Consider the following 12,368-nt stretch of genomic DNA (forward strand, 5'->3'; position numbering starts at 1 on the left):
TTCAAAATATGGATTAATTTCAATATTTGCTCTCAAAGCTCCTGCACCACAAGCTTTGCTTGAAAAAATAGCATGTAAATGTACCAAAGGATGTACAAAAATATGCGGTTGTAGGAAGATAGGAATTAGTTGTTCAATATTCTGCAAAGGGTGAATGTGCATGGGTACTAATTGTGGGAACTCTAAGATAACTGAGGTGTCAGAGGAAGATATTGAAGCTAATGCTAACGAAGAGATGGAATTTGATTTTGAAAATTTTTTAAATGTCAACGTTTAAATAATTTTAACTAAAGTGATGTTTTCTAAGACTAATGTTTATGAAGTTTTTGTAAAAGAAATAATTGTAAATAATACAGGTAAAAAATATCAAAAAATCACTCTATACACCATTTTAAAGAACAGAAAGTAAGCTCTCTTTATTGAGCAATATATAGTATATTCATGTACAAGAAAAAAAAAGGTATAATGAGAAATTTAAAAAATAATACTAAAATCAAAAATCGTTGCAAGTACTTATTACATTTTGAAAAATAATATCTTATTCAGAAATAATCCTAGAATGTTTTGTAAGACACCATTTTAAAGTAAACAAAATAAGCTTCTTATTATTATATAATATAATATATACCTAAATGTAGAAGAAAAAAAGTTATAATGAGAAGTTTTAAAAATAATCGTAAAAAATGTAAAAAATAATATTTTTTTATATTAGGTACCATATAATATATAATACAATGTAATATTATATATACTATATATAATATATTATTATATAATATATAATATAGTATATATAATATTATTTTATTTTTATATTATATTATAAAAATCGTTAAAAGTATAAAACCTTGAAAAACCATAATCTCTTAAAAAAAAGTCGTACAACGATACACAGTAGACAATTTTAAAGGTAATTGATTTCTCTTTCTATTACGTGTACCATTACATATACCTAAAGTTACGTAGAAAAAAGTTACAGCACAATATTTGCGAAATAACAAGGAAAATTGCCCAAAATTGCTGTGAGTGGCGAACTTTGAAAAATCATATTTCGAAAACTATAAATTCCAATTACCTCTACTAAACAACATTTTAAAGAAGAAATATGTAGGTTCTTTTTCTGTAAAGCAATGTCTATACCTATATCCTCGTGGACAAAAGTTATGGGACAAAAAACAAAATTTCTTTCTTTTGGGTTTCTTTGTGCTTTTTCTTTTGAATATATTTTTGTAAAAAGAAGTATCATTGACTTTAAAAAGTGATATTTAGATAAGAAATTTAACCAGGAACAATTTTTATGTAGGTATGTTTGTACCAAAAGTGCATGGAACTCACCCTAATGTAACCTGTGCCCAGGGACTAATTCAGCCATTTCTCAAAAACGCACCGCTTTAAATGGTAGCACTCCGCGGTTTTTTCATATATAGATATCCATTGACCATATGAAATAATAAAACCCCGTTAACGTTGTAGTTCCTTTTAGCTATCTTATTTTGAATATAATCAATAGCCTACTAATCCTATATTGTAGGAATTACGCAACTTTTATGTTGGTACAGCTTTTCTCGGAAGTAAATACTTTTAAAGGTATAATCGAAAAACAAAGAAAAAATGTTTCCTTTATTTTTGACATTTTGATTATTTAAACAATGTTCCGAACCTTTTTGAGTGGAAGGATGATTCAATTATTACTGTATGAGTTAATTCCAAGCCATGTTTGCAAAAAATATGAGTCACCTCTCAACATCCATCTTAAAACTATAGGTACATTAAACATTTCTGATAACCGTTGGGTGGGTGAGGCTGTTTTTTGATAAAATATATTTTATTTTTAGAAATTGTTTTATTAAAAATATTTTATAATCACATTATCATAATCAGAATGTAAATAAAGTATACTAATAAACAAAAACATATTTTATATACATCTTTTCTTAAAAATGTTTTCTACTCGTATTATGTATGTATTACGCCCTAATAAATTTAATTAACTTAAAAACAACTTTAAAATCTGCATAACAAAAAGCACACTTTTAATACTATTCTCAAAAATCATCTGCGGCGGTGTCAGCATAGAATCTTCTTGAATATGAAGCAGGAGACTTGTCAAAAAAGCCTTTAAAGCTAAACCATCTTTTCTGGTAAGCAAGTATCATTAGAAGAACTGCAGGAATAGCGACTAAAATACCTAAAAAAAAATATCAGTTGATAAACAATCAGCAACAATGATTAGCAATGGACAATAGTGTATCAATGACAATAATACTAAAAAAAATCATTTGAAATTAACGATTATTGTGTCCGTCATTCTACTATTAATGTGATTGTTTCATTCTTTTTTTTTTTTTCTATTTAGGCTTTGGCCACACGGGCGATTTTTACGGCGCCGTAAGAGCCGTAAAAATAAGTGCGAAAATGGGTCCCAAGGTGAGAATAGTAGATGGCCAGACTGAGCTTCAGTAAAATCATGACACAACCAGCACATATTAGTATAAACGGCATTCAAATTGAAAAAGTATCAAGTTATAAATACTTGGGAACTTTAATAAACGAAACTGGAGACCAAAACAATGAAATAAAAAGACGTATCGAAATTGCCAGGGCCACCTTCATAAAGATGAGAAAATTCTTCTGCAACAGAGATATAAGCATCCCTCTACGATTAAGAATGCTAAGTGGCTACGTATTTAACACGCTATTATACGGTGTAGAGGCCTGGACTCTCAAACAGAACAACATAAAAAATATTGAAAGTTTCGAGATGTGGTGCTACCGTCGAATGCTGAAGATAAGTTGGGTTGAAATAATCACAAATCTTGAAGTAATACGAAGGATAGGAAGAGACCCAGAAATTTTATTAACGATAAAACGAAGAAAACTCGAGTATTTGGGTCACCTGATGAGAGGTCATAAATACGCATTACTTCAAAATATAATGCAAGGAAAAATAGAAGGAAAACGGAATCCAGGCCGTAGAAGAAAGTCGTGGATGCGGAATTTGAGAGAGTGGTTTGGCTGCACCACTAATGAACTTTTTAGGTCAGCTGTAAACAAAGTCAGGGTAGCCTTGATGATTTCCAATCTCCGATAGGAGTGGCACAAGAAGAAGAAGAAGAAGACTGAGCTGTAAAATATCGCGCAGCAACATCGAACGGGCCCATCTTTGGCGTCGTGTCACAAACGAAGGGACGAATTCATTTTATTGGCCGTTGCGTAGTGCGTAGTCAGACCAGCGTGTTTGACTGCGACACAGTATAAAGAGGGATAGTAGAACCACTCTCCGAAAAATTGGAAGTAAAATCTGTAGTCGCGCATGGCGACCTCGCAATGTTCTTAGTCGCTTTTGCCCCACTCTCGCATTGCTAGTCGCATAGAAACGTACGGATTTTAAAAGGGAAAACCCGCATCCACCACTGGTGAATTACCAATTGCGTACTGCCGGTATTACTTCTTGAGATCAAAGCGCCGACAGAGGAGTGGTTTTACTGTGGAACCTATATATACTGTGACTGCGAGCTAGATTTTCGTTAAAAAATTAACTAAACCCATTTCGCCGGAATTATTTTGTTTACAAATTTTAAAATTTTACTTATACATAATTATCAGTAATCTTGTTCTTAATAAAGAAATATTCATGAAATTATTTTGCTTTTTGAATTATAACCAGTCCTTTAAACAGGACTCTGGGCATTATAGTTATAGCCCGATCAGGGAACGCAAAATTTTACGAAAACCTCCAAAAAAATAAAGGAAGGATGAAAATTTGGGAATAGGTAGTTGAATTGAAATTGTCTATTATTATATAAGAAAAAGTTTACAATTCTACATCCCCTCCATTTTACGAAAATTGGAAAATACGGAGTGAAAAATTTTTTCTCGGGGTTGAAAAAATATACGTTCAAAATAAGTCCGTAATTGGATAAAATGACTAATTCTAAGTAACTTTTGTTCTATAGAGTTTTCTTACTGTTTTCTTACTAAGTCAATACTTTTTGAGTTATTTGCGAGTGAATGTGTTCATTTTCAACCAACAAAAAAATGTTTTTTCGGAGATAACTCAAAAAGTAAGTATTTTAGCAAAAAAAATATTCGTAGTAAAAATAAAGCTTATAAAACATTTAACAAAATGGTGTATGCATGAGGTCTGCAGACCCAGTAGAAGCAGAGTTGCAGCTAATGAACTGTAGGTTCTTCTTCGTCAAATTCCAAATCGAATATTTCAATGTGGAATAAACAAAAGACGGAGCACTTTTAGGGGAAAATTCATTACTTCGTTCAACTTTTTTAAAGTGTTTAAAAAAGGTTTATTTTTGTTTTTTAAAAGAACTTCTAACATTAAAAGTAAGTGAATTACGCTCAAAATATTGTTGGTCCCTTTTATTATTTTTTTTTTTTTAATCATAATTGTTTATAGAATTAACTTAAAAACAATTAGGAATACCAAAAATCTCAAAGAGTACCTAATAAAATGTACGTTTTGCTTTTCTGAATATTCTTGATTTTTTGTTTTCTTGTTAGACAAAAATGGTTAGGCTATGGCTGTTCAAAATTTGCCTAAGCTCGTGATTAGTTACTCGTTTAAACCATTTTAACTACAGCTTTTTCAAAACGAAGTACTTTGAACCGATGAAACTTACAGATCATATAAATAATACATAGACGAAGTAACTTGTGAAGTACTAATGTTAAAATTTATATGTGATGCTAATTAGGGGGTGAGTTTCGCGATTTTTGTACCAAAAAATAAAAAGGACCAACAATATTTTGAGCGTAATTCACTTACTTTTAATATTACAAGTTTAAAAAAAAACAAAAATAAACCTTTTTTAAAACACTTTAAAAAAGTTAAAATGAATTTTCCCCTAAAAGTGCTCCGTTTTTGGGTTATTTCACATTGAAATATTCGATTTGAAATTTGACGAAGAAGAACCTACTTTTCATTAGCTGCAACTCTGCTTCTACTGGGTCTACAGACCCCATGTATACACCATTTTTTTCAATTTTTATGGGCTATATTTTTACTAAGAATATTTTTTTCGCTAAAATACTCACTTTTTGAGTTATCTCCGAAAAACCGCCCAAAAACATGTTTTATTTTGTTAAACATGAACATATTTACTCGCAAATAACTCGAAAAGTATTGACTTAGTGAAAAAACTCTATAGAAAAAAAGTTGTTTAGAATTAGTCATTTTATCCAATTCCGGTCTTATTTTGAATGTATTTTTTCTTCTTCGAGAGTGGGGTATTCCCCTCCATTTTTATAAAATGGAGGGATGTAGAATTGTAAACTTTTTCTTATATAATAATAGACAATTTCAACTACCTATTCCCAAATTTTCATCCTTCCTTTATCCTTTTGGGGTCAGATTGTTCTTTGATCGGGCTAATATCATAATATTGAAAGTATGTATGAATGAGTTTAAAACAGTTACCAGAATTAAAATTTTTATTTACATCTATTCCTGTTTTTATTTTCCACAGTATATTAGTGCCACAACAAGTATCTAGCCACAACAACGACCAAAAACCTGTATTTTTATCTCGCGACACGCCGTAATTTACATCCCCGTATGGCCATGCTTTTTACAGCGCTTACTGCCGCGTAATTTTACGGCGCTTACTGCTCTTACGGCGCCGTAAAAAAACTCATTTATATTCTATACATTACATTTTGCTCGGATCTTGTCACTCCTTACTCGATTTCTCAGCTTGTTTCCTGTATTGTTCTCAGTATTCTCATTTCTACTATTTCCAGCACTCTCTATGTTTTGCTAACTAATCTTTGAAGGGTAGGTATCTTCACTTTTTTGGCTATCAATATTGTATCCTCTGCATAATATAAAATTTGAATTTGATCATTCCCCTTTCTGTATCCTCTTTCTTTATTGATGCATTTTATGACTATCCATTATTAGATTGGATATATAACATAGGACTTAGTGAATCCCTCTGTCTCATTCCATTATCTACCTGTATCTATATTTTCCATAAGTTTCCCTTTATTTTGACTTTCATCTTATTGTTTTGATACACGTTTTCAATTGTTTTATAATATCCAGAGGAGTATATTTATTATACAGGAGATGTATTATATCTTTAAGACTTCAACTGTCAAATTCCTTCTTCAAGTCAATCAAACATAACGTGTTATATCATACAGATTTCTTATTAGATTAACTAGGTAGTTACGTACTTAGGCACTTCCATATTTCCCATTATACTTCAGATTGGATATATTTTGCTGAATCGAAAGCATTTGTTTAAACTACGAAACATCGCAGCATTGTTAAATTGTGTTCCCTTGCTTTTCTATTATCTGTTTGGTGTTCAGTATCTGCTTACGCGTTTCTTTCCTTGGTACGGATTCGCATTATTCTTTGGATATCTCTGGAAGTAGATCTCTTTATCATACAGTGTGTTTAACAAGTTGTAAGTCGTATTTCAATTTTTTTTCTACTTCGAGCTCTCGCAATTCGCATAATTTCAGAATTCAAATTCAAAATTTTACCAGAAAAATCGTTTTGCCGAAAATTCAAATTATACCACTAAATCTAGTTTATCATCCTCTATTCAAATGCAAAATCCGTTTTAAAAAAAATAATGTACAGGGTGTTGATTTTGTGTCGGAACATTTTTCCAATATTTTTTAATTCGGGCCTGGATTTTTTACAATTGTAAATAAACTAATTGATTGTACACCTGAAAGAATATTTGCGTGCCAAATATAAAATAAATACACAGTGTGGTTAAAAGTTATGAACCAAATAATAAAATGGCATAATAGATAAAACACGTAGTATCTTTGTTTTGAAGTAAGACCCATTAAGTATGGTATTTTTGAGACCGCCTAAGTGCCCTCTTACTACAGTTAACGTATGTTACTTTCCCAATGAAACACCCTGCATACGTAGCAGGATTTTGCTAGTATGAGAAACAAGGGCAATGATTCTGTAATTGCTGCATACGGTTAGTAATTCTTTTTTATGGATAGCGATAAAGATTGAAACGCACCGCTCATCAGGCAATTCACCTGTGAGCCGTGTAAAGTTGCAAATATCCTATATTGCATGAATATATTACTGGTATAACATCTATGTTTTTTTCTTAGTTTGTTGAGAACTATCTCTACTTCTGTTCGTAAAATGATTGGTTCTGCCTATTTGTTGCATGTTTCTTGCGTTCTGGGACTGATGCATCTTTTGAAGTGCCTTTGTATAATTCTGAGCAGTATTTATTCCATGTTTCTGTAGTGCTTGTTGTAAGTAAATTAAATATAAAACAAACAAAAAACGTTATATGTGATGTGTTATGAATGCACCAATTATTATTAGAGACTCAATAGCATTAGCAGAATCAGAGGAGGATTTATTGAATTAGCTATACAATTTTTATCAAATAAGTCAACATAGAAGAAACAGTTTATTTATCGCTTCAATAATCCAATAGATAACAAGTCCAAAATGTAATTTATGAACGACATTTGCTCTATATAACACAGCTTCGTTAATCTGCATCACTATCGACATCCCAAACGCCTCTGGTCAAATAACCATATCAGACTTCAGAGTCCCGGTCTCGATGCCATGTAACAACACTGACCAAATATAATATTTGATCATTATTTGACGTAATTTTACGTTTAAGCTGTGTTTACAGAAAAATGATTTCATTTTTATAAACGTTGTGTGAACTGCTTCAATTTTGTATTTGATCTCTTTGTTTGGGTCTAGTTGTTGGTTTGCAATGTATCATCCCAGATATTTAAAGTGAGTAACTCTCTCAATGTTTTGCTGATCTATTTGGAGGGAACCATTCTTCTTCTTCAAGAGCCGTCTCCGTGACGGAGGTTGGCAATCATCATACCTATTCTGCTTCTCTGAAAACATTTGATGTACATCCGTACCATTCTCTCAGGTTGCGCAGCCATGATACTACGTCCCCGATACATCTTTTTCCTTGAATCTTTCCCTACATAATTATTTGGAGCAAGATGTATATTTCTCCATGTGTAATATGTCCGAGATACTAAATTTTCTTGTTTTGATTGTATTTAAGATTTCCATTTCTTTATTCATCTTTCTGAGAAGCTCTTTGTTTGCGACGTGTTCTGTCCATGATATTTTTAAAATTATTCCATACACCCGCAACTCGAATGATTCCAATTTTTCCATTGATACCGCATTCAAGGTCCAAGCTTACATTTCGTAAAATAAAGTCGAGAAAACGTAGCATCTAGCCAATATAACTATTAGCTCTAACTTTAAATCTATTATGCAGAGCACACTCTTATCATTTTGATGAAATTTGCTCTAATCTTTTCGATTCTGATTTTAATTTCCTGTGAGTAATCATTTGTGGAGTCGATCGTTGTTCCAAGATATGCATATTGGTTTACTTGTTCGACATTAGTTCCCTATATCTTTCAGTAAATCTAGAGATATTTTTGTTTTTAAAGCACGGCTTCCTTGAAAATCCCCGATTAAAAAAATCAAAACGCTGCTTCTGATGTAATATGTAATACTTTGATGCACTTTAATTCTATTATTAATATCATCCTTCTATCACATTTCGTTTAAATGTAAAGACACGTATCCACTATCTTCGCGAACCTCTTGCGTTATGCGCTCCCTGCAACTGCTCCATAGATACGGCATGCGCTCCTCTACATATAAACCACCAGCGATTGGAGTGCTGAGGCGGAACGCGCAATGTTGCACGTTGCAATGTTGCACGGTGGAGCAGTTACAGGAGCGCGGAGCGCAAGAGGAGCGCGGACATAGTGTATACATGCCTTAACAATAGAAATTTGGTCTTCCTTACCTACAGTAAATCCACAGAGTAAGTTGAAGTAGGCATTCGTGCGTTCAACGTAAAGATCATTCATTTCAACATAATCGTCATCACTTTCTTGCTCATGGTATAAAATAAATTTCAGTGACTCATCTGATTCTGGTAATGCGTCTGGTGGTTTGTTGGTCTCTTCCACATTCTTATCTTTGGAACAAAATGGAAATTTGATCAATTAGAAGAGTCTTAATAACGTATTTGTAATAAATAAAAATGTTGTCTAGGACTAATTTGAGAAAAATGAATTTTTTTTCCACTAGAAGGATGTAATTGCATATCAAAACACAGTGTTTAATTCCAAATTACTATTCATTTAACAATTTTCGATATTGTGTAATATATGTAAAGGTACTTTAGTCTTGAGCGAAATTCATATGTTTTGACAAACTTTCTTATAAAATTGTTAAGATCTGATATCTGATAGTTGCATCTTAGGTTATAGGCAGTCTAGGCCATGCGGAAATATAAATTTACCTGTTAAGACTCCTACAAGTAGTAGTCCGTCCTTTTCTGGTCTATGTCCATAACTGTCTAAACATCTCATCTGACTTTGGCGAACTAGAAGCTGATGGAAGGAAGTCTTTTCCATCTCAATAGGAGCAGCACACCTATAACATGGTAATGGATGGTTAATACTAGGTTTTCTTTAATATTTTATATTATGAACACAGAGTCAAACTATTTTCTTGTTTCTTCAGTGATTTTAGGAACATGATCTTTTGTAATTTGTTAATTTTAATATGATCAATCTGCAGGAGGATAGATCAGGCCTGAGGCGGTAGAGCATTCGACTATCACGTAGATGGCCGGGGATCGATTCCCACCGCCAATGAAAACATCTAGATATTTTTAAAAATATCTCCAGACCCCAAGTTGATCTCCAGAATAAAAAAAATCCTTATAATTCTACAAGCTGATTACAAGTTGAATACCATCACAATTACAGAGAAATATTAATGAGACTTTATAGGGAAAGACAAAACACTTACATAACCTGCTTGGCAGAATTTTCATCGATTTTAATGTAAATAGGCATTAATTCGTCTATTAGCCATTGGTTTTCACAGTCACAAGTCCATGGATTATCTCTAATGTCTAATTCGGTCAAAGAGTCCCAACGGGCTACGATGTCGCTGTCTACGTAAGACAATTTGTTGTTTCCAATATAAAGCTAAAAACAAAAAAAAATTCAAAGTGATAAAACTACCACGAAATAACTGTAGATGCCTCCAGCGAATCTTTTCAAAAATAACGCTTACTGTGGTAATATTCTCCTATGATCCCTCAAGGCAGGTACCCACTATGTTGGCGCTCCGCGCTCCTGCAACTGCTCCACATAGCGGATACGTTGGAGCTCTCGGAACGTGCAACAATACGCGCTCCGCCTCGGCACTCCAATCGGTGAATGTTTATATGTAGAGGAGCACATGCCGTATCGATTGGAGCAGTTCCGGGAAGCGCGGAGCGCCAACCTAGTAGAAACGTGCCTTTAGAAGTTCTTACGGAGATGTACCTAAACATTTTATGTAATAAACTTTTTAAATTCCGTTATGGATCATCCTTACAGTTCCAAATCTTTTGGTTTGCGAATATAGAAGATAATTTCTCAAAAAAGCGTCGAAAGATATCCTGTTAGTTTGGTCAATTTCAGTTTCATCACGGTTTGTTTGAAAATGTTCCCAGAGACCGTTCAGACCACACACCAAGGTGACTGCAATTTTTTTTCTATAAAAAGGAATATTTTTTTGATCTAAATTCATTTTCTGTTGAGCCAGTATGTAGTAACGTTCGATATTGAGCACAGGATGCTGACAAAATCGGTGTTGCCAACTGAAAAATCCAAGCAAACAACAGAATGGCGCAGAAAGCTTGAGAAAGCCGAGGCCCTTTAAGGGCTATAGCACCATGATAATGATGATGATGATGGTCTTTTTGTAAGATGATACTATCTTAAACATTTTCCATACTTCCACACCATTATTTTAGTGCATGAGTTTGCTAAGCTCGTTATTTAGACGTTCTTCGATTTGTTTTTTGTTATCCTCTATTATATTTATTTTTGGTGTTCTGAGACTTTTGGGAAATTTTTTTGAGTTTGAATTTGATGTCAGCTTTGGGAGGATTGTGGTCTGAATCGATATCTGCACTAGGATATGTCGTTAGACTGTTGACATATCTGATCTCTATGTATCTATATGTATCTGTTCTCTTATATCTACATATCTAATCAGTAAAACACTGAAAACGTTTGTTTTCTATACTTCCACAAAATTTATTATAACTAAGTGACTACAGCTGTTTCGGCGGAGTGCCTTTCTCAAGTGATATAGTTTACAATGTGTTTGCCTTTTTAAGTCTTCAACTGAAGAGGTTGAGGAGTGGGGAGCTGTTTGTCTCGAGTTGGTCATTCAGAATTATATCTGTATTTTTCAGTTTATTAATTTCCATAGATTCTAAAAAAGATAGCTTAAGGCCTTTATTTTGAATATGTAGAATTTGAAACTCTTCATTGAAAGAATGATTATGATCTAGAAGGTGAAGTGCGTATGTAGAAGTGTCTGTTTTTCTATTGTTGAATGCCCTTTTGTGTTCTGCTATCCGTTTGTCAAAAGTTCTGCCAGTTTGACCGATGTACGTTTTCGGACAGTCACCACAAGTTAGTTTGTACACACCACTCTTAAAAAGGCAAACACATTGTAAACTATATCACTTGAGAAAGGCACTCCGCCGAAACAGCTGTAGTCACTTAGTTATAATAAATTTTGTGGAAGTATAGAAAACAAACGTTTTCAGTGTTTTATTGTTAGATAAAATGAACTTCCATCAAGTAACGGTCGAATCCATCAAATATCTAATCAGCCCTAAACATCCATCCTTGGATATAGGCCTCCTCTTCCTTCTTCCATGCCTCTCTATCTTGGGCAATTTGCATCCATTTTGACCCAGTGTGCTTCTTCAGGTCATCTGACCATCGCATTTGTGGCCTTCCCCTTTTTCGTTTGTGGTTCCACGGTCTCCAATGTATAATCGTCTTAGTCCATCTTTCATCCTTCTGCCGTATGGTGTGTCCGGCGAACTTCCATTTAAGCTTTGCTACTTGGGTTGAGATATCCTTAACTTTTGTTTTGTTACGGATCCATTCGTTTCTTTTCCTGTCGGATAGTTTAATGTTCAGCATTTGTCGTTCCATGGATCTTTCTGTCTTTGCTATTTTTTCCATATTTTCTTTTGTAAACGTCCATGTCTGAGAGCCATATATTAGAACAGGGAGTATACATTGACTGAAGACTCTTGTTATTAGATATTGCGGGTATTTTCTGTTCTTTAGAATATAAGACAGTTTTCAGAATGATGTCCAGGCCAATCTTATTCTTCTCTTTATTTCTTCGGTCTGATTTTCTTTATTTAATCTAGTGATTTGTCCTAAATATATATATACTCTTTTACTTGCTCTATTTTTGTTTGCGCCACTGTAATTGTTAGTTCTTCTTGTTGATTGGTCATGGTTTTTGTTTTACT

The 12,368-nt window shown here is 33.2% G+C and overlaps 1 protein-coding gene across 3 annotated transcripts in view; it reads right to left on the reverse strand.

The window, feature by feature from the left end:
• Positions 1–1,823: 1,823 nt before the first annotated feature.
• Positions 1,824–12,368, reverse strand: part of LOC114334270 (leucine-rich repeat transmembrane neuronal protein 3) — a 44,040-nt gene continuing 33,495 nt past the window's right edge. For 2 of the 3 annotated variants that reach the window (XM_028284310.2, XM_028284311.2), the window contains exons 6-9: positions 9,839–10,020; positions 9,324–9,457; positions 8,823–8,996; positions 1,824–2,188 (exon numbers count right to left, since the gene is read on the reverse strand). In XM_028284310.2, the coding sequence (XP_028140111.2) occupies positions 2,046–2,188; positions 8,823–8,996; positions 9,324–9,457; positions 9,839–10,020 (633 nt within the window). In that variant the 3' untranslated portion in view covers positions 1,824–2,045. The remainder of the gene's footprint in view (positions 2,189–8,822; positions 8,997–9,323; positions 9,458–9,838; positions 10,021–12,368) is intronic. The other variant, XM_028284312.2, reaches the window with a different exon arrangement.

Source organism: Diabrotica virgifera, chromosome 3, assembly GCF_917563875.1.
Source record: "Diabrotica virgifera virgifera chromosome 3, PGI_DIABVI_V3a".
NCBI lineage: Eukaryota > Metazoa > Arthropoda > Insecta > Coleoptera > Chrysomelidae > Diabrotica > Diabrotica virgifera.